Genomic DNA, 22474 nt, shown 5'->3' with positions numbered 1-22474 from the left:
ACTATAAGCCTATGGGCTGAAAACTTGGTTCATTTCGGCCATAAACAAGTCCTGGTCCAATGCATTTACTCCCATCATTAAAGCTTATATTCTTGTCCGGTACTAGAGATTGTTCTGGTTAGGTTGGGATTTTTCACAAAAAAATTTTCTTGTTCGCTTTTATAGACTATAATTAAGAGGACTGGGCCTGTTATGCCTTTTGATTTGGGCTACTTGCTCCTAATAATACGTGGTTTGGAGTTTCTCAAGCAAAAGTTTCAGGAAAGTTTTGCCTGATAGCAAATAATAGTAGTTTTAAGATTTACTAGTAATTTTTTAAATGGCATTTATGCTTTATTTTATGAAGTCATTTAATTGCAAGAGGTTGGAAGAGTTTATCTACTCTGATATCTTATGTGAAGGTAACACAGAAGCAAATTGCCCTGCTAGCAGCAGTTCTTTCCTTTCTACTCAAAAAAAGAAAAGATAAAAAAAGACACTTGAGTACCCATTACAGACAATGAATGGTATTAAGCATGACTGCATCTTTTGTCACACTTGTGCTTTTACTAATACAACTTAAGACAGCACTTAGTAAGCACAGTCGAAACAGAACTAGGGCGGTTGGGGAGATACCGTCCCAATAATGGGGAATGTTTCGGAGAATAAAGTTAGATAATCCTACTCTTGGAACATCAAAAAGGAGTTCAAGCCACCCAAGCTGGCTAGCTGCACTTGAAGTACGATCTCACCTGCGGATGAAATAGTGTTGAATCACTGACCTTACCGCATTAATAAAGACACTTTGAAAGCATTCAATAGATAGATATACCAAGGGAAAGGCATTTAAAACGGTGGTGAGTGCGCCCTGTGCCTGCGGTCAACTTGCCAAGAGAGCCTGCAGGCCTGCATATTTGAAGTGTTGGATGGAAGAGACCACATGGCCTCTGCAGTCTCCATTGTTGGTGTAGGGACTTGGGAAAGAGAGAGAGAGAGGTCGGCACCAGAAGCTGCAGGCTGGTATCACGAGAACAACAATCACAAAACAACCAGACCGCACAGGGGTGGTACTGTCCAGTACGTAGAACCCACCCCCCTGACCGCACAAGAGTGGTACTGTCCAGTACGTAAAAAGCCCCGCCCGCCCCCCAACTCCACACCCCCCCCCCCCCCCACTCTCTCTCTCTCTCTCTCTCTCTAATATAGCATGGGAGAGAATAAAGGGAGCAACAGAAAACTGCACCTTGGTAGAGATAATGGCAGAGCAAGTGCTTGCTCGAATACTGGGAAAGTTGCATGGGAAAGTAAAGTTTGTAGTGACACCGCAGGGAGAGTTGCTTACTGCCATGCGTTCAGCTTCATTTCTTGGGAGAAGACATCATCTTGGACGGCTCGCATTGCGGAGTGATACCTAAACTGCATATAAAAAAAGGGTAACAAAGTATCTTTCAGACTGTACTTTATATATAAAATTAACTCTTGTAAAGAAAGAGATCAACTGCTCGGGCTTCGACTCAGAGTTCCAGCAATTGATGCGCAAAATCTGAGAGAGAGACAGGCTTGGAGTTGGAGACCGTGTTCAACACCCCATCAGAGCAGACAAGGCAAAAGTGACCAGTGTGGAGAATTGATAACTCCAGTTGCATTTTGTATTACAGAACATAATTTAATACTAAATAGGATAAGGTGCGGCTCGGTGCTACAGAAATTAACATCAGAACCCAAAAATATATATTTAAAATTAGTGCTCCATTTCCTTGCATTGACACCAGGATCCAAGTTGCCCATTTATTAAAGAGTTATCGAACGTCCGAATGCTGTAACAAAAATTTAAAAAAGAAATTAAAAGCACGGACAAAGAAATGGAGAATGAGACAGGTAAATAAACCGTCGCAGGTTTGTATACTGCTGTTTCTGCCAGATTCAGTTTGATGATCTCAAGAAGTTGGGAGAGTATTAATTGATCTACTACGGTGAAAGATGAGCACTGATCAACACGCAAAAAGTGGAACAAAGAAAATCATTAGAGCTAATCACACCAGGAGGTCAGATCAACATTATTGATAGAAATGGTTGATAGATCGGATTTTGACAACATCTATTATTTTTTTTTATATACAAATAGATGATTATATTATTTTAATACGAGTACAATCTATAAAGTCAAAAAATAAAAGATCCGTAAGATCTATGAATACATCTCACTCTATCGTCAGATTCAATCTCGATATACTCAACAATAAAAAAGCAACCCAATCCACCATACTATTCACCTTCCAAAAGATACGTCGGATAGACATAATGGTGAAATCACAAAAAGAAGTCTATATATCAAGGAAGAATGGATGGACCTCCAACTACTTCATCTCATCCCGGATCCAGCATATAACAATGGTAGAATCTTCCTCTGTGAAAATCCTCTTCATCGGCAGCTCCTGTCTAGTACAGATAATGCTCGTCCAGATAGCTCGAAGCTTAGCTTTCAAAATGAGAAGCTTAAAAAATATATGAGCCCCCTACCACCAGCAATGTAGCTTCCAAATTTCGGATGATAAAACCAGCACCAACCCTCCCATCCTTGACACTATTATATTAATCTTAACAAACCGTGAAGGAGGGGACTCTTAGGATATGAAAATAACCCTTCAGATCACTGCAAGAGCAGCATGAAAGTCTCAAAAATCAAGAATATCAAATGATGGCCAGTAATGTTGAAATGGCAGCACTCCATAATCAAGCAAATGGCTCTCTCTAGCATCCGGTGTGCAGGCACCACTTCGGTTTTCAAAATCAGGCTATTCTTAGATAGCTAGATCTAATAGGCAATATACACTATCCTACCCCTCAGGTATAGGTCGACCTCTCAGCTATACTCTGATGGATCACATCCAAGAAGGGGCCCAGGCAAGGCCAGCGCTGCTTGCTCCCAAGGCTCTCCATTTGCCCTCCCCAAATCAACCTTGCCCTCAAACAATGCAAAAGGGCATGCTCCATCGACTCATCCTCCAACCTGAAGACCAAATAAGAAGCCAAAAGCTCTATGTCCCTGTCCCTAAGTAACGTGCGTATTGGAAGCCAGTCCCAAGCAGCCTTCTAGAGAAATAGCCTTATCCTAGGATGAGTAGCACTCTTCATATCCCAGCAATCTCGATCCTCCTATTTGGCACAGGCCTACACATCTTGGATAGATCCCTCATGGGAGCCTTAGGGTAACAAGAATGGCCCCACACCCTCAAATCCTAACTTCGATGGATGGGCATCGAAATGACGAGAATCCGATCAGCGAGCGGACCACCAAAATTAAAGATGGATGACATCCTGTGCTCTCCAGTCCTATCATCAGTAGTGAATAAGTCACAGACCTGTAGATGGTTGTCCATCTCCATGCTAATATAGGTCAGCCACAGAGAGAGAGAGAGATAAGCTAAAATCCAAGTATCCTAGCTTACATAAATCAAAATTCCATCTCCAATCAACCATCTGACCTAGGCCAGCACTATTGGACATGGGAAAAAATCTCCTTTCGGATGAAGGAGCAACCATGAATAGCCCAATTTGAGATCTTTGACTCCACACCCCAAATCGAGCCCTCATTATCTTGCTTCATAAGCAATCAAACTAGAGAAGAATCTAGCTACATATCTGACAATCATAGCCTCTTCTTGATCAATAAGGACTGAATTCTAAGATCCCATCCCTCACAGACTGGCAGACCATCTCTCAGAAGAATAGATGGAGCCTCTGACCATTATGCCTTGAGCCCCACAAAAGTTCTAAAAAAGCTGCTCCAATCTTCTGAGACAAGCTCAGCATAACTATGTTCGCCAAGAGGTAAATCAGAATAGGGCTTTAGCTTCAATATCTAAACTACTACCCTTAATACTCAGGATAAGCATCAACATATAAAATGAACAGATAGGGAGAAAGAGGACAACCTTGGCGAAGCTCAACCATCAAGTGAAAAGACTCTAATGGGGCATCATTGATCAAAATGGTAAAGCTCAGAGTCTCTACGCAATCCATGATCCAACTGATCCACCTATCCTAGAAGTTGAGCTCTTGTAGCATCCAACATAGGAAGAGCCTGCTCATCGATCATAAGCTCGCTCTATGTCTAACTTGATCACCATTAGACTTTGATGAATGGGTGCTCGCTATAGATTATGCATGACCTCCTGGGCAAGTAAGATATTATCAGTAATGTAGTGGCCGTTGACAAAAGCATCCTACTTTAAGCTAATCAAATGAGGCATAATTGACTTCAGTTATCCAACCAAAATTCTAGCACACACTTTCTAGAGTGTGGTGCAGAGATTGATCAATCTAAAGTACCTTAGGAAGATACATCAGGTCACTTCAGGATGAGGGTGATCAGCATCTTCTTTCACTTCTCTGAAATACCACTGAGTCAAAGACTAACTGCACCACTTCCACCACCTCTCCTGACAATAGGCCAATATCGATGGAAGAAGAGAGAGGGAACCTATCCAGCACTAAGACCTTATCCTTCCTAAGAGACCAGAGGACCCCACACACCTCCTCATTAGACATCGGATAAGTCAAGGCCTCATTCTCTTAATGGAGATGCAGGTCATAGGCCAGAACCCCTAAAATGAGGTGTCCCCCATCTATCATGATCTAAAGAACTAGAAGATTTGGTCCTGATCTCCTCACTGTCATCCACCACTCCACCATCACTCTCCCTCAGCTACCTGGTGTGATTGGCAGACCTTCAGATCATCATTGATTGGTGAAAGAATCTAGTGTTCAAATCACCCTCCTTGATCCATTGTATCTTAGATTTTTGCTTTCACAATGTCTCCTATTGTTTTAGTAATAAATGGTGCACTGAGAGCTTGTAATGAAGGTCTCTTAAGTCAGGCTCATAGAGGCCCCCTTCTGGTCCTCGATCATTTGCAACTCTACAATATCTACTTCTATCCCCTCGATCCATCTGAAGATCACCAACCTCAAGATAGTTCCACCAAAGGAGCCTACACTAGCCAGCTCTAGCCTCCAAGTCATCTAATACCTCACATCCCATGAACCGGCATCCTCCACAACTCACTAATTAGCTCCATGATCTTGGGTAGATAGTCCAAAACTTCTCAAACATAAATGAAGCTCTGGGCATGTGCGGACCGTCATGGTGATGAGAATCGAACAGTGGTCCGATGTGATCCTCGATAAATGCTAATTAAACTTGGTGCCCTAAAAATTGTTGGAATCAATTGGTGGTGGCAAGCACCCAATCAATCATCTTTCAAACTCTAGCCACCCCCTACCAATTGTTGCATCAGATAAGTTTGGGTCCAAAGCAACCAAGATCAATCAGGCTCACGTCACTAATGAACTCCTAGAACTCTCTAGAATTAGCACTATCCACATACTGCCTACCGTCCATCTTCTCATGGGGCCCCACCATATAGTTTATGCCTCCGACAATAAGAGAAGGCAAGCCCTGCAACACCATTTTAAAAATCTTGGACCAAAGTTGTAAGGACCATTTTTTTCACATGAATCTCAAAGCCGAACTAAAAAAAAAATAGAAAACTAGTGGAAGAGGACTCCCAATGGAGTCTTTCTTCCTCTTTGATTCGAGTAGGATTGGGATTCTAGAGCTCATCGGAGCCCTAGATCCCATCTATAAAATCCCTCCCCTCCCCCTTTGGTTGAGTCACCCCTCCGTTTCAATCGATTGTTGAAGAAAAACCCCTCAGGCTCCTCTAGTTTCCGTTGAATTATGCTCCATGATTTGCCTTTGATCTGGCTTTGATTCCTCCCAGAGTCGAGATATTGGATCTTGAAGACTTTCTTCTTCCTTATTTTCCCCGATCTTAAGGTCACTTTTGCTGTCCGAATTATCACCAAAATCCCATCATAATGGTATCCCCTATTTTGCTTTAGTTTCTTTGATACTTTGACCATCATCGGCCATCATGGCCATAGTTGCTATATCACCAACACTGGAGGATAAGCTGGTGTGGATGCTTGCCATCATTGCTAGCTATCTGAAGTCTTCTTTAGCAGATCAAAAGCAAGGCTGCATCCCCTTTTTTTTGTTTTCTTCTTTCTGCCACTTGCGGCCATCAGTCACCACCACCACTGCGTCACTGTTGTGGTCAGGGACGTCGCCTCTTCAAATATAGATTGTTTGATAGATTGTTTAGGATATGATACTGGATATTAAGAATTTTAAAAAGAACATAATATATATAGTATTTTTTCTGATATAATTGAGATTTAATAAATTGATGATCAAGAAAGGGGTGTTCGAACTAGCCACGTTAAACTAAGAATAGCCACATCATAGGCAGAATATGATATTGAGAATAGCCCATCATGGATAAGAACATGATATTAGAATAGCCTCACCATGGATAGAAATATGGTATAAGAATAGCCCCCTACAGACAGGAATGTGGTACCTAAGTTTGCTACCATAAGCTGAAGTGTGGATATTTTGATTTTCCACGATGAGCTGAAGCACGATTATTATGGATTGCCACTATAGACTAAAGCATGGTTTATGCTTTGCTAGTCACGGGTTGAAGCGTGATCGGGATTAGCTCAAAATCTTAAAGATAACTATTGATTAATCCAATCAAATTACTGAGACATAAATGATAAAATATGAAACTATAATTAAGTAAAATACTTTATTTAATTATATATGTACAATATATCACTCTTGAAAAGATGGATATTCGATGGTATATGATGTATATTTTTTGTATATATTGGTATTGAGTTATATTGGATACTTAACATAAAATTTCACGATTTATATTCTCTCTTTGATACTATTTATATGATATTTTTAAATTATTATTATATTAATATGAGTACGTGGGGATTCATACTAAGCTATAAAGTTCATAATCCTTCTCTTTTCTTTTTAAAGTTATAGGATGCTTGTACTTAGCTATATATGGTTTAGATTGTAATTTAAAATGATTGATTAGATAGAAAATCATTAATAATAGTTGGATGACCAAATTTTATAAATTGTATAAGGTTGATATTTGTTAATATGAAATACTAATTATAAATTGAGATCAATATATTTACAAGATCTTGAGGTTGTAATAAATTTTAAGACCATATGCATTCTTAGCGTCTTGCCTTAAGGAGTGTGCAGTCATCACATATTTGACTTTGGTACTGGGTTCAGCATATAACAGAATTGTATCAAAGCTTAGGTTATAATCAATAGAACTATGAATAAGTGAAATTTAAGTATAAGGTTATGACTAGTAGAGATATGATAAAAGTAGTAAAAAAGATTCAAAGTTTGGATTTCAGATCAATAAGTATTGTGATGAAATTTATGCATAAGTAGCATATAATGTATACAATAGAATTAATAAGTTATGTCTTGGATTTCAATAAGTAGGATTTGACCTAAGTATGAGAGGTATTGATCTTGAAATAAAGTGGGATACATTTCTTGGATTAGGCGGTTTCATGCATGTAGTTTTAAATATTTTTTTTATCATATGTAGGAAAATAAATATAGATTAAATATTTTAATCTAAACATGCATTAGATCTGATCTACTGAACCACCTAAAATAGATCTATGATACTAACATGATCATATATCTGAAATCTGATCTAAAATTTTAATCTACTAAGTGAAGATCCGATCTCCATATCTTTGCATGGGTCAATCTACACCGTAGTCGATGATTATGGATGTCTGGATTTTTCTAGCTGTACAAATATTCGACCTCTACAGATATCCACACGAGGTCTTGATCTAATCAGAGATTTTTTGATCTCTTCAAGATGCTAGCTTCCTTGCAGAGACCGCTTCCTGATAGTTGATGTAGATCCTTCTTCATTTCTCTCAGACCGTCTCAGAGATGAAAAAAAATAGGAAGAAAAAGATTAGGAAGAGAAGGAAAAATCCTATCTTTTCTCTCTCTCTAAAACCCCTATGCCTAAGAGGAGGAGAAGCCCCTAAAAGAAAACCCCACACCCTCTCTCCTTTTTTTTTTTATGGTGAAATCTTATTTCTTTCTCATGTTGCATGCCCCCTTCTTTTTCTCTTTTATTAGGCATCCAATATAAGTAGATAAGGATCAATCCTTATCAAATAAGGATTCGAATTCAATTTGAATTCATCCTTATCCACTTAAGAAAAAGGGAGGCATTGAGAAAGGGGGGAGGCATGGGTTTCTTCATGCTAAACCAAGGATGGGTGCAAGAAATAAAATGGCATGGAATCATATGGGGTGACGCTATGGAGAGAGAGTCCCAATCCAATGGGACTCTCAAGGTACTCAATTAAATCCTAACTAATTAGGATTTGGTTGCACCCAAGGAGAGGTCAAATCTTAGTCCAACTAAGAATCCAATCTTAACTAATTGGATCCTAATCTAATTAGAAAATTAGTTGCACCCAAGTTTCAATCAAATCAAAAACTAATCTCTCTTGCAATTGGATTATCTCATAACTTAATTAGACTTGATCTAATCAAATCTAAACTGAATTAAATTGAATCCAATTCAATTAGACTTGATTTTAATCTTCATTGCTCAATTAGATTGAGCCAAATAGTAATTCAATTACTAATTAATCCTCCTACAACTCACTAACTTTTAGTGAATTACTTTATTTACAACTTTTGTATTGGATTAATCATCAGTCACATAGATAATTAGTTTCAATTGCAATTCATAATCGTAACTCAACCATCTGATCAGTCAAAAATCTCTATTGTGTGTGATGCCATAAGTTTTATTCTGTCTGATAGTAAGATATACCATGATCTCTATCACAATATTATTAAAATTTCTTTCAATAGATTGAAATGATTATAACTCTATCCATCAAGAATTATCGATTATTAAGATGATACTCAATGAGTCTCATAATCCATCAGTGATACCTAGCAGTATGTAGTGACAATCTAGCAGAATAGAAGTATTTAACATCTAGGTACAGTTATCATATGATTCAGTCCTTCTATCATGAGTTCTAACTAGACGGAGATCATGAAAAATTCATCAAATCTCATCGTCAGTCATATGCAAGATTGGCTTGATCTGAATTTATTTATAAATTTTTATGAAAATATTTTTCAGTATTCATACTTAATTCGATCAAAAATTTTTAAACTCAGTCTTACGAATCACATAGGATTTCTCTTTTTCTATCAAGATCGATAGATTTTATCTAAGTACATCTAACTTCTAACAGTAAACCTGAACCTACTGTAGGCAACATACATCATAAAGACCAAATGGCTAGGAGATCAAGTTTATGTCCAGTCAAACTACAATAGCCTTACTGTGAATAACCAATATACTGCAGGTCAAAGGATCACTCACATCACTACAGCATCGAGTAAACTACTAATGTATGAGTAGACATCCAAGTGATTTTTTATATTGGTTACGCTCAGTGTAAGTTGTTCTCTAATAACTACTTACACTCTCACTCCAGTATCTCCACATTACAGACTCGAGATATATCTGTTCAAAAAAAAAATGATCCATGCATAGATCTAATTAGATCGATCACCGTCCTCCATGATGATCCCTTGATTGAAAGCTTTTAAAAATTAACTATCAATAATATATATCCCAAATTTTTAACATCTTAAGAAAATATATTATCATCTATTAGTCTCTTGGATGAATCATGGACACATAAAAATATGATTGAAATAAAAATAATCTATTTTATTAATGAATATAATTTATAAGTATAAATTTATGTCCTAAAATTATAATATACATCAGTCAACAATTAACTTCTAGGACACACATCTAACAATATTGATATGTTACGTTAAGTATATTTGTTCAATTATTATTTGAATAATTTTAAAATTCTAAAATTAATATGGTATGAATATCATGATGATTTTTTTAATTTTGATGTTAATTATTTGATTATTATAATTTTAGATTTATTACAAAAAAGTTATTTAGGATATAGCCTAAGAAAGAATTGTATCGTATGAGAGACGAATATTTTTTGAGTATTGAACCTACAAAAAGATCATGTGTGAAAATTATATATATATATATATATATGTACATATATATATTTGGTTCTATTGATGAATTGGATTTTATTGTGAGAGCATGACATACGTATTTTGATGAAATCTTTAATAATTTATATTACCATCTTTTATATTAGATTACTTGATCTTTCTTATATTTGTTGAAGATAGTGGGGTGCATTGATTATTTCAAGTCAAAATTTAGATTTTTGAGCTGATATAAGATATCTTGCTATTGTTAAATTTTTAAAAAATTTATATGAGTTTTAATAAATAAGTAACAAGATTTTATGTCAGTATATTTACATGCTAAGGATCATAGTGAAGGAAGCTTTATGAGAAATAATCAAATTGATTCTACTTATTATAATGTCAAACTGAGGTCTTCTAATTTATTAGAGATTTGAGTTAATCATTTTACAAGAAAATATTGGTTTAGAATTATCTTATTGATTGCTAGGTAAATCCAGAGTTAACTCACTTCAAGTTAATTCTAGATGAATTGGATTCTAGATGAGTGGTGAAGCTTATACAATAATTTCAAACATAGAAAGTAGCTTGAAGCTTTAATTTTGGTATGGTATGCTCAAGGCATAGTAAAGATCGAAATTCAAAATTTTACTTTAGTTCTATCTAAAAATTTGAAAGGTTGGATCTTTTTTAGATTCTAATATACAGTGATATTCTTGTCAGAATTCTTTTGATAAATCTATATAATTTGATAAATGTAGATCAAAGTATGCAGCTGAAGTGTGATGATTCGAACTGATTAGAAATATGAATTCTTTGATTCAAAAGATATTATGATGGAAGACATTAATTTTCAAGTAAGAAAGTTTTTTATTGATAGAAAGGATAATTAATGCTATTGATTCTTGACCTAAGCTGAATAAAGCCAATAGGTTATTCCATTGCAGACGAGGCCAAGAAAAATCCTAGGCATCTTAGGTTTATTATTAATAGATTGAAGATTCTTTGGTTAGGCTCGAACCGAAGATGCTTTGGCATAGATCTCATTTTTTAAGATTTAACACTGCTTTTGAGATTTTTCAAAGATAAAAAATTTAATTATTAAATTTTGTATATATTTAAAAAAGAAAGAAGGCTATAGATCATGGAGAGCATTCGATGCTCCAGTCACCTTCTAAACTATTTAGAGTAGATTGGGTTAAACCTAAATTCTATATCGAGTTAATCAAGAGCAATATATTTCATAGGCAAAGAATTACATATTTTAATATGAGGTCGAGATGTTAGTGTTCGTTTGAAAGAGATCGAGATAATTTGATATGTATTGTGGATGAAAGAATCCAATTTTAGAATGCCACAATTTTTTTTTTATGCCGCGATTTTGTGAAGCAAACACTTTGGGAGGGAGACTATGTGAGAGTTCTCATGGGATAATGTGAAGGATTAAGTAAGCTTTGAGATACTTAATTTTGAGGATAAAATTATTTTAAGGGGGGAGAATGTAAGGATCTAGTTTTTTTCACACGAATCTCAAAGCCCAACAAAAATCAAAATCAAAAAACCAATGGAAGAGGACTCCTGATGGGGTCTATCTTTCCTCTTCAAATTTGAGTAGGATTGGGATTCTAGAGCTCACTGAGCCCAAAATCTCATCTATAAAATCCCTCCCTCCCCCTCTTGGTGAGTTGCCCCTCGATTTCAATCAATTGCCAGAGAAAAACCCCTTAGACTCCTCTGGTTTCCATTGAATTATGCTCCATGATTCGTTGTCGATCTGGCTTTGATTCCTTGCCAGGGTCGAGGTATTGGATCTCCATAATGAAGACTTTCTTCCTTCTTATCTTCCCCCATCTTAAGGTTGCTTTCGCTGTCTGGATTATCATCGGAATCCCAACATGACGATCTCCCCTATTTTGCTTTAGTTTCTTTGTTCCTTTGACAACCGTTGGCCATCATGGCCATAGTTGCTGTCATGGCGATCACTAGAGGATAAGCTAGTGTGAATGAAGTCTTCTTTATTAGATCAAAAACAAGACTGCATCTCTTATTTTTTTTAATTTCTTCTTCCTTCCACTTGGCCGGCCACCATCACCGCCATCACCACCAATGCTGTTGTCATCGGGGCCATCGCCTCTTCACCACTGGACACCACCATTGGTCACTAGCCCGCCACCATTGCTTGATGGGAAGAAGAGAGGGAGAAAAGGAAAAATCTCTTGTTTGAAGAAAGAAGATGAGTAAGAGAGGATAGATTTGTTTGTTTCTCTCTCTTCTCTTTTCTCTCTCTCTCTCATTTCTCTATCTTTCTTTCTCTCACTTCTCTTTTTCCTCTCTCTATCATCTCTCTCATTTTCTCTCTCTATAATTTCTCTTTCTTCTCTCTTCATAATTTCTCTCTCTAAAAATCTTATAGATCAATGGAGGGTCCAAATATCTAAATAACCTAGATCAACTAGTTGACCTAGAAGGGGTCCTGGATCTATGATGTTTAGATATTTTTTTGCTAATTTCTCATCCTTAATCATCCATGATTTTTATATCTGATCGTGATTATGAAGAGATGTAACTGTTTGCATAAGAAGATGTTGAGCAAAATACCTTATTTCTAAGTTCATAGATCGAGGAGTTCAATAATTATTATGCTTGAGTCAATTGACGATAGATATAAAGATTCTTGGACATGAACACCAATATATATATTTATTTTTGCACTGCATGATATTGCTTTCTCGTGGCTGATATTTGTTTTTTGATTGCTGGTATAATTATTTGTATATTTTGTATTATATGTTTGTATCAAATATTGATAGTTTTTTAGATGGTTTGGGTATGATACCGCTTATCAAGAATTTTGAAAAAAATATAATATGATACAGTATTTTTTCTTGTATAATTAGATTTAATAAATTGATGATCAAGTAAGGATATTTGGACTAGCCATATTAAACTAAGAATAGTTTCATCATGGGTAGGAGCATGACATTGAAATAATCCATCGTGGATAGGAACATGGCACTGAGAATAACCCCATCACGAATAGAAATATGGTACTGAGAATTGTCCCACTACAAATAGGAATGTGGCACTTAAGTTTGCCACCACAGGCTGAAGCTTGGATATTCTGATTTGCCACCAGGATGAAGTATGATTATTATAGATTGCGACCATGGGCTGAAGCATGATTTATAGTTGGACAATCATGGGCTAAAGCATGACCGTGATTAGTCCAAAATTCTAAAGACAACTGTTGATTAATCTAGATCAAGCTAATGAGACATAGATGATAAGACATGAAACCTCGATTAAATAAAAGAGGCTTTACTCAATTATATATGTATTAACATATCACTTTTGAAAAGATGGATATTTAATGGTTTATGATACATGTTTTTGTATATATTAGTATTGAGTTATATTGGATACTTGATGTGCGATTTTATGATTTATGTTCTCTCTTTGATATGTTCATGTATTATTTTTAAATTATTATTATATTGATGTGAGTGTGTGGATTTTTGCTAGACTATAAAGTTCACAATCCTTCTTTTTTTTTTTCAGAGTTACAAAATGCTTTACTTGGCTAGGATTCAGATTGTGATTTGAAAGGATTGATTAGATAAAGCATCATTGATAACAATCAGATAATCAAATTTTATAAATTATATAAGATTGATATTTATTAATATGAAATATTTATTATGAATTAAGATCAATAGTGTTTACGGGATCTTGAGGTTGTAATAAATTTAAGGCCTTGCATATTTTTTAAGAATTTGTCTTAAAGAGTATGCGGCCATCACATATTCGATCTGAATGTTGATTTAAGGTATGATAAAAGTACCCTCAGCTTTTTATACTCGCTCTTCCATACACTCCGGATAAAAGTCAAGGGTCTCCTGATCTACTCCAAGATGACTAAGCAACATGCTGCTCATATCTATAGAAAGTATCCATCCTAATCGAGCCACAACTCCATATCATCAGGATCCCTCCGATAGACCCCTAGACTCCACTGCATAGGTGCTCCACACCAACAAAATTCATCATTCAACACGACAAGACTCGTCCCTGAGAGCCAGATATCAAGATAGCGCTGTTGGATAATTTTGCCTAACATCGTCCAGAATGAAGGCTTCCCTACCCTCCAAATGTTCCAAATAAGTAGCCTAATTATGACAACTAGCATGTAAGGGAATCTGCACCAATACCCCCATCAGTCTAAATGTCTACCTCAGTCCTTATTACCACCAAGTCCATTATTGACGAACTTTCTCCCACTCTCTAGATGGCTTGCCTCAGCTGAACAACTGCCTTCTCATGGTTCATGTCCTAACCACCCATCGAAGCCTCTATACGCATTGAGCCCTCTCTCCTGAGAGGCATCAGACCATGCTCCATCAAGGCCTCTAGTTCATGCTTAAAATGCCCCTCCTTGACTATGGCACTAGGGTCACTCGTCGGCTCCTCTATCTGAAATGGAACCCCCTCCCTCGGGGCATTGGCTGAGAAGATGAAGACCCGAAGGCCTCCACTACCAGCTGCCAACTTCGTCCAAGCCTTCAAAAGGACTGGGGCCTTGCCTTTGGCCCTATTCTTCTTCCTTGGGGCTTTTCTAGATCCACCAAGTCTCATTTCCTGCCCATTAGGTCTCACAAGTGCCGGCCCGTATCAAATTTAGGAGGTGGGGCATGCTTGGGCTGGGCTGAGCCCACCCCCGAATGCCTTACCAAACTACTCCCATGCTCAGAGGGCCCATCCACCATAGCACCCATGAATGGGCCATCGCTTGTATGCCGGCCCAGCACCAATAAATCGAACCTATTGGCATGTCGGACCCCACCCAGGCTCAAGCCCGTCCCCTTCCAACACTCATCTCAATGCCCCCATCTTTTGATCCAGTCGTGGATCCGAGCCTAAGTTGGAGAGGCGATCATCGTTGATCATCGTCGTATGATCTTGGCTATAGCTTGATCCAGTCATCAAATCCTACTAGTGGATCGACTCGATCTGAACCTATCTGAGTTGGCTCTTTTCATGTTAACTCACCCTGGGCCCGATTAGTAGGCTGAGTTGACTCAGCCATCTTCTTCCCCAAATCGACTAGTGCCTCTGGCCTGTGCAACCGCTAACGAATAGCCACCACCCACTGCCCCAGATGTGGCCCTCCATCCATCACTCCCACCTCCTCCCCTCCGGTCCGGATCACATTCTTCAGGTATAGGTTGACCATTGGACCTCCTCCTCCCCCTTCGGTTAGGAACACCACCTCCGAAAGATGAAAATGCCCACATCGGATACACCCGCTGTTGAGATTCTCATACATAAACCTCTGTTGGAAAGGGCCCTCTGGTCCATTGATCAACACCCCCAATCTCAATGGCTAGAAAAGATCGGTCTTCATGCATGCCCTGGTGAAGCCAAGTCTCCTCTACTCTGTCTTGCACTCATCCATCAATGAAAGTTCTCTGACCAAATGGAGAACTCTTCGAATCACCACCTTCCCTTAGAACTCCATCGGGAGCCATAGCAATCGGACCCAAACCATGGCCAATCAGATGACCCCCTCTGATGGGAAGAAACCAGGCCGCTATGGCTACACAGATAGTGCCTGGCCCATAATCGCTCATGGTTGGTGAAGAACTAAGTCTCTCTCCTCGGCCTCCTTGAATAGGAAGTGAAGGTGGCCTTCTACAATCTATAGCCACCACCTCCCCTTTCAACCTAGCTCACAGCCGAAAATTTCTTGCCATCGCTTCCACCACTACTCTCCAATTGAGACTCACCACCACTGTCGAGGCCACCCATCCCTCCGATTCCTCCCTCAGTCCTTCTCCGAGAGCTCGACTACCTTTAAGAAATCACCTAATGAGTTTCTCCACTTCCTTCGGTGATGGCTCCGGAGAGACCACATGGTATGCCCTTGCATCATCCTCCTCTAGCTTGATTCTAGTCGATCCCCTATCGTTGAAATCCTAGAATGGGTCTCATGGTGGCTCACCATCCACTCCAGTGCTACTGTCCGTTGCAACTAACCTAATCATCGGTGATCAAATGGGAAAGGTCCAAGTGTGAATCTTAAAGCATATAATAGAAAAGAGTCTACAATAGTTACTACACACCCAGCCTCCTCTTTGTGGATCCAAAAAATTAAGCATAGTTTTTGATGAGTGTTCACAATATCAACTTCTTTACTAACTCTTAGAGGAGCAAGCATTATCTCGAATAGAGGAGAGGCGTTAGTGGTAGGGGTTCGAGTTATATCTTCCACAACTAAGAATGATTAATCTTCTTTTCAACGTCAATTGTTGAATCATATTTTACACATCTTTTAAAGCTCTCCATTTTTTTTTTTTTTGACCATCAGTATAACTTATAGTATAGATATCGTATTTTATAAAAATTAATATATAAAATATAATATAATATATATATTATATATATATATATATATTGGAACGAAAGATACAATCCGTATGCCATTGGCTAAGGAAAGTTGAAAAAAACTGAATCAAAATCCTCCAAAACCCAAGCAAAGAAATACCCACCTAGAGAAGATAGGAATCAAATATTAAAACTTTCATTCCCACTCTAACAATTCAACCGTGGACCCGTGCGTACAAGATGGTGTACGGAGGGTAACCTGGGTGGATGGGATGGGCCAAGTTTTCCTTTGGAAACGCAGGCTGAGTGATTAAAGGCTCGCTGGGCATGCCGTTTCCACCAGAGGGCACACCCCCCAACACACCCGTGGTCTGTCCTCCCCTTCGAACCCCACCACATGCCCCTGCTCCCCTTCCCCTCTCCACGCCTCATGCTCCATCTGACTCCCCTATAAATACCTACTCACCACCCCCTCATCTCTTCCACCACCACCTACCACACTTAAAATTCCCCCATCTCCCTCTCCAACCACTCCAACTTTCCTCTCCTTCTCTCTCTACTTCTAAGCAGTTGGTAGTTCTTGAAGAAGAGGAGAAGGTGAAATGGCCATTAGGAAGTCTAACAAGCTCCATCAAACAGCTGTTTTGAAGCAAATATTGAAGAGGTGTTCGAGCTTGGGGAGGAGTGGAGGACAGCAAGAAGGGCTGCCAGTGGACGTCCCAAAGGGACACTTCGCGGTGTACGTGGGGGAGAACCGGAGCCGGTTCATTGTTCCCATCTCCTATCTGACCCACCCTGAGTTCCAGAGACTCCTCCGGCGAGCCGAGGAGGAGTTCGGCTTCGACCATGACATGGGCCTTACCATCCCCTGCGAGGAGGTCGTCTTCCGCTCCCTCACCTCCATGCTACGGTGAAGAGAAGAAGGATGCTCGCTCTCTGTTCCTTTTTGCCGGCTTCTTTCTTACATATTGTGTTCTTTGTGCCGGCTTCTCTGTTCTCTTAACACCCATGGAATTCTCTGTGGGTTGGATTTGTACATCTCTGAGCGGCGTGCGGTTTGCGCCGCCCTGTGAGAGCTGATTAGTTAAGGAGGAAGAGGGGAGCTCGTTCCCCTGTTTATATCTAGCTCTGTTCTCTGTGCCCATTTTCTATTTTCTTCTTTCTTTCTGTTAGCTTTTCTATTTGAACCTATGACATGGCAAAGAGGACACTGCAGGGAAATTGTGATTACGGAAGGAAGGCGGGGGTAGATTAAGAAGGAAGGCTGAAGAGAAGAGCCAGGGCAGCAAAGATCTTTGGTTGGTAATCAAAAGATGAAGGATAACGATACTAGTTTACAGAAGTTAATGTTAGAGAACACTAAGTAGGTTTGATTAGATGACACAGCGTGTTTGAGGATAAGGTAGCATGGTTCAGGAGGACAACTTTGTCTTCATCTTGTGGTCATCCTGCTATGGATTCATTTGATGGCCTTGAAACTGAGGTCCTGTGGTTACCCTGCATTGTCCTTCGTTGGGATAAAGAACAGGCTCGGTATTAATGACCGAATAGCGCGGAAGACGGTTGGGTACCTATTTTGACGTTTCATACAAACCCAGCATCCTGTGCGATGGGCTGTTACTCTGCAGTAGTGCAGCGCTTAATGGCATGAATAGCCATCAAACAATGCACATCCTGTATGACATGTGAGGTTGTCTTATTTTGCTATTGAATACTGCACGATATTCTACGGTCGAAACCATATATCACACAGCGGATCGACATTTTTAATATAATAACCCTGTATCACAGACAATCCACATTTTTAATATCATGAGAGCTCAAATGATAAAAGATCATCCATGTCCTGATTCAACATCTTGAGTCAAAAATCATGATAATTATTATATATTTATAAAAAAAAATTATAAATATATAAGATATCTATCATATTATTATAAAATAATAATAAAATTAATTAATGATAAATTAAAATCAAAATTTAAGTAATTAAAATTTAATTTTAATATCTTATAAAATTTAATGATATACAAAAAAATTTACATCAAATTTAATAAAATTTTTGATCTAAAATAAAAATATTAAGATTCTGATCGTAATCATTCTCCTTTATATATTTTCATATCGTCTTAGTTCTCAAGGTCATAAAAATAAAAAGATAGAAGGTAATGAGCTAGATAGCCTAGCAGGCGATGATCATTTTAACTAGATTAAATTGGATAATAAAATAAATAATTATTTATAAAAAGAAAGCATATAGAATTTATTACGTCAAGGCTCCGATGGATGCTAGAGTGATCGAGGAGGATGGATGGTCCGAGTTCTGAGATGTCGATAGCGACCTGTTAGAGAAGTCCATATGTGCTAGAGGTTCTCCGATAGGGGATCTCCCGATGCTTAAGTCAGCTGAAGCTTGAGAATAATAGAAAAGAAAAAGTATGAGCTTAGTATTATGCGCATACCTTAAGGGTCCCCTCATTACTTCTTTATATAGATGTAGAGTTATAGGCCATTACGTAGGCCGATAGGTTAGATCGTGATCTGATAGGCTGTTAGGATAGGAAATCTACAAATCAGAAATTATTAGTCATGGATAGTGGCTACATTCTGATGAACTAATAGTGGCCCATGTGGTAGGATAGGCTGGTGACCTGAGATCGAGATACAGTCGAAATCTTAGCTCGGATGTGTCATTATCGGTGTTGGTCGTGAAAAATCATCCTATGTGGTTGGCAAGATTTCGACCTTGAGGTTGGTAGGTGCTCGAGTTGGGAGGCCGAACGAGAGCCAATGGGGTTATTCCATTATGACTTTCCATGGCGGTCTTGATGCATCATCGGCTATAGTCATCGACGATGTGCCGATGTCCTCGACATGTGTCCGTAGATAAGGTCTAACAAAGTTGTCTGATCCATTATAAGAATATCCAAATGATATTCGCTGTTCGGAGTCTGCCTCGGTACCTCAGCTGATTTGAAGAGTATGATCGAGGATCAGACCCGAAGACAATGGCCCTAACATTTGCCCCCTACTTCTAAGTTCGAGGCATTTGCCTCAGATGAAGGAAGTATAGGTCCTCAGGATATGCCCTCGACACATGTCTGACTCAACGAATCCAAGTTGTCTGATCTTCAGGCAAACCGCCGCATCATTTCATGAAGTCTGATACTGATTTGACAAGTTGCTTCATAAATTATGCCTTAATTATTTGGGAAGATTTGGTGCTTCGCAGATCCTAGCTAGTACACTTATGAGGGATGGGAATCATTATGTAGTCGGGAATCTTTGTGTGGACTTGATCCGATGTCAATTCTTAGCTATAAGTTTTGCCTAGTCATTATTATCGTCCCTAGTCTCTGCTTAACTCATCCATGGGTGAAGAGCGTTAGGTAGCTTTGTGGGGATCCCGGAGGATTAGCCCCACCCTCGATGGCAGTGGCCTCTACTCAACTTCTCTATGGATGAGGGGCACCAGATGGCCATATGTGGTTCTTGGAGGGTTAGCCCCATCATTATCATCGTCGGCCTCCGCTTGACTTGTCTATGGATGAAGGGCATCAGGTGGCTATGTGGGGTCTTCGAAAGGTTAGCTCCATCATTATCATCATCGGCCGCTACTCGACTCATCCATGAATAAAGAGTGTCAAGTGGCTATGTGGGATCCTCGGAGGATTAGCCCCATCACCATCATCCTTGGCCTCTACTCAACTTATCCATGTACGAGGAGTACTAGGTGGCCATATGGGGTCCCCAGAGTGTTAGCACCATCATCGTCGATGGCGGCCTTCGCTTGACTCATCCATGGATGAGGAGAACCAGGTGACCATGTGTGATCTCCAGAGGATTAGCCCTATCGTCATCATCGCTAGCCTCCACTCGACTCGTCGATAGACGAGGGGCGCCAAATGGCCATGTGGGATCCTCGGAGCGTTAGCTCCATCAACGATGGCGGTGGCCTCTACTCGACTCATCCATGGACGAGAAGTGCCACATGGCCATGTAGTCTCTGGAGGGTTAGTCCCATTATCATCATCATCGGCCTCCACTCGACTCGTCTATGGATAAGGAGTGCCAGGTGCCCATGTGGGGTCTCCGAAAGGTTAACTTCTTTCGTTGCTATACTATGTCATCGGAGTATTTTCAAAATATTTAGATTGTGGAGGTCCTAACTTAAATTGAGATAACTTTATATTATTGATACCTTACCGAACAAAATTTTGAAGGTCTTAGCCTAAGCCAAGATATCTCCGAGGGGTCAATCCTTCAATCCAGTCATCGAGGTTCAGATTATGTTCGAATATCCCATAATTATTATTGTACCTGGCTCATGGTCGAGGATACATAATCATTGTTGGTAGTTGTCTAAACTTTTTGGCTTGTGTTGGTGCAAAAATCCGCCTGCGTCGGAGAGGCTGGAGTCGAGGGAGTCACGGTCGCCGTCGGGACCTGCAAAAGAAGTCTAAACCGGAGATGGGGTTGCTCCGGCAAGACCTTCCGACGCTCAAGTCAGCTCTCTACCTCAACAAGAATGGAGTGCTCGAACGAAAATTTTAGCAGAGTTTCTAGGTAAAAATGAGAGATTAGAGAATAACGTATCTGGGTCCCCCTTTTATAGACGGAGGGAGCAACAGACTGATAGCGACATTTGTAACCGTCCGACAGTGGGCTGCCCACGGTCAGGAGGAGTTTGTTGCGAAGAGTAGTGGAATGAAATCGTGGCTATCACCGGGACGTGCCACGTGAAGTCTGTCGCGGGGGGTGGAGCGGCGTCCGTTGTCGTGACTTGCCAGAGGATGGAGGAATCATGTGGTATCCGTCGCAGGAAGTGGAGCAGGATCATGGCCATTATTGCGGTCTGCCAGGGAGTGATGGAGCCGCCGAAATCTGTCGCAGGAAGTGGAGCAAAGTCATGGCCGTTGCTGTGTTCTACTAGAGGGTTCAGGCCTGTCGGTCGAAGTCCGGCTGGAGTGTCTGGCAGAGAGGGGTGGCTAGTTGCCCGTCTGAGAAGAGCTCAAAGTCCGACTCTCATGGGAGTTCGGAAGAAGTCTTCCTTCAGCTGAAGTCGGGGATAAAGTCCGGCTTTCGCGGGAGTCCGGATGGGGTCTTCCAGTAGCTGGAGTCGGAGACGAGATCTGGCTCCCGTAGGAGCCCGGACGAAGTCCTCCTGCAATTGGAGTTGTGAGTGAAGTCCGGCTCCCGTAGGAGTCCGGACGAAGTTTACCTGTACGCGAAGTCGTGGGCGGAGCCCAGCTCCCGTAAGAGTCCGGGCGACGTCTGCCTGCAGCCGGAGTCGGGAACGAGGTCCGGCTCTCGTAGGAGCCCAGGCGGAGTTTTTCTGTAGCTGGAGCTGGAAACGAGATCTGGCTCCCGTAGGAGCCCGGGCGAAGTTTTCCCGCAGCTGGAGCTGGAGACGAGATCTGGTTCCCGTAGGAGCCCGGGCGAAGTTTTTCCACAGCTGGAGCTGGAGACGAGATCTGGCTCCCGTAGGAGCCCGGGCGAAGTCCACCTGCAATCAAAGTCAGGGGCAAAGTCCGGCTCCAGCAGTCGGGGTCGAGGACGGAGCCCGACTCCCGTAGGAGTCCAGGCGAAGCCTTTCAGCAGTCGAGGTCGGGGATGAAGTCCGGGCGAAGTCTTCCCGCAGCTGGAGTCGGAGACGAAATCTGGCTCCCGTAGGAGCCCGGGTGAAGTCCACCTGCAATCAAAGTCAGGGGCGAAGTCCGGCTCCAGCAGTCGGGGTCGAGGACGGAGCCCGACTCCCGTAGGAGTCCGGGCGAAGCCTTCCAGCAGTCGAGGTCGAGGACGAAGTCCGGGCGGAGTCTTCCCGTAGTTGGAGTCGGAGATGAAATCTGGCTCCCGTAGGAGCTCGGACGAAGTCCACCTGCAATCAAAGTCAGGGGCGAAGTCCGGCTCCAGCAGTCGGGGTCGAGGATGGAGCCTGGCTCCCGTAGGAGTCCAGGCGAAGCCTTCCAGCAGTCGAGATCGGGGATGAAGTCCGGGCGGAGTCTTCCCACAGCTGGAGTCAGAGATGAAATCTGGCTCCCGTAGGAGCTCGAACGAAGTCCTCCTACAATTGGAGTTGTGAGTGAAGTCCGGCTCCCGTAGGAGTCCGGACGAAGTTTACCT

General features: G+C 40.6%; 1 protein-coding gene across 1 annotated transcript; it reads left to right on the top strand.

Moving 5' to 3' along the window:
- The first annotated feature begins 16819 nt into the window (after positions 1 to 16819).
- Positions 16820 to 17575, top strand: LOC105034824 (protein SMALL AUXIN UP-REGULATED RNA 51). Its single transcript, XM_010910120.4, has one exon. It carries the CDS (start codon positions 16954 to 16956, stop codon positions 17263 to 17265), a length of 312 nt encoding a protein of 103 aa, XP_010908422.1. The 5' UTR covers positions 16820 to 16953; the 3' UTR covers positions 17266 to 17575.
- Positions 17576 to 22474: the final 4899 nt, after the last annotated feature.

This window comes from Elaeis guineensis, chromosome 11 (genome assembly GCF_000442705.2).
Source record: "Elaeis guineensis isolate ETL-2024a chromosome 11, EG11, whole genome shotgun sequence".
Taxonomy (NCBI): domain Eukaryota; kingdom Viridiplantae; phylum Streptophyta; class Magnoliopsida; order Arecales; family Arecaceae; genus Elaeis; species Elaeis guineensis.
The sequence above is the reverse complement of the archived record's forward strand: the minus strand, read 5'-3'. Positions and strand labels throughout refer to the sequence as shown.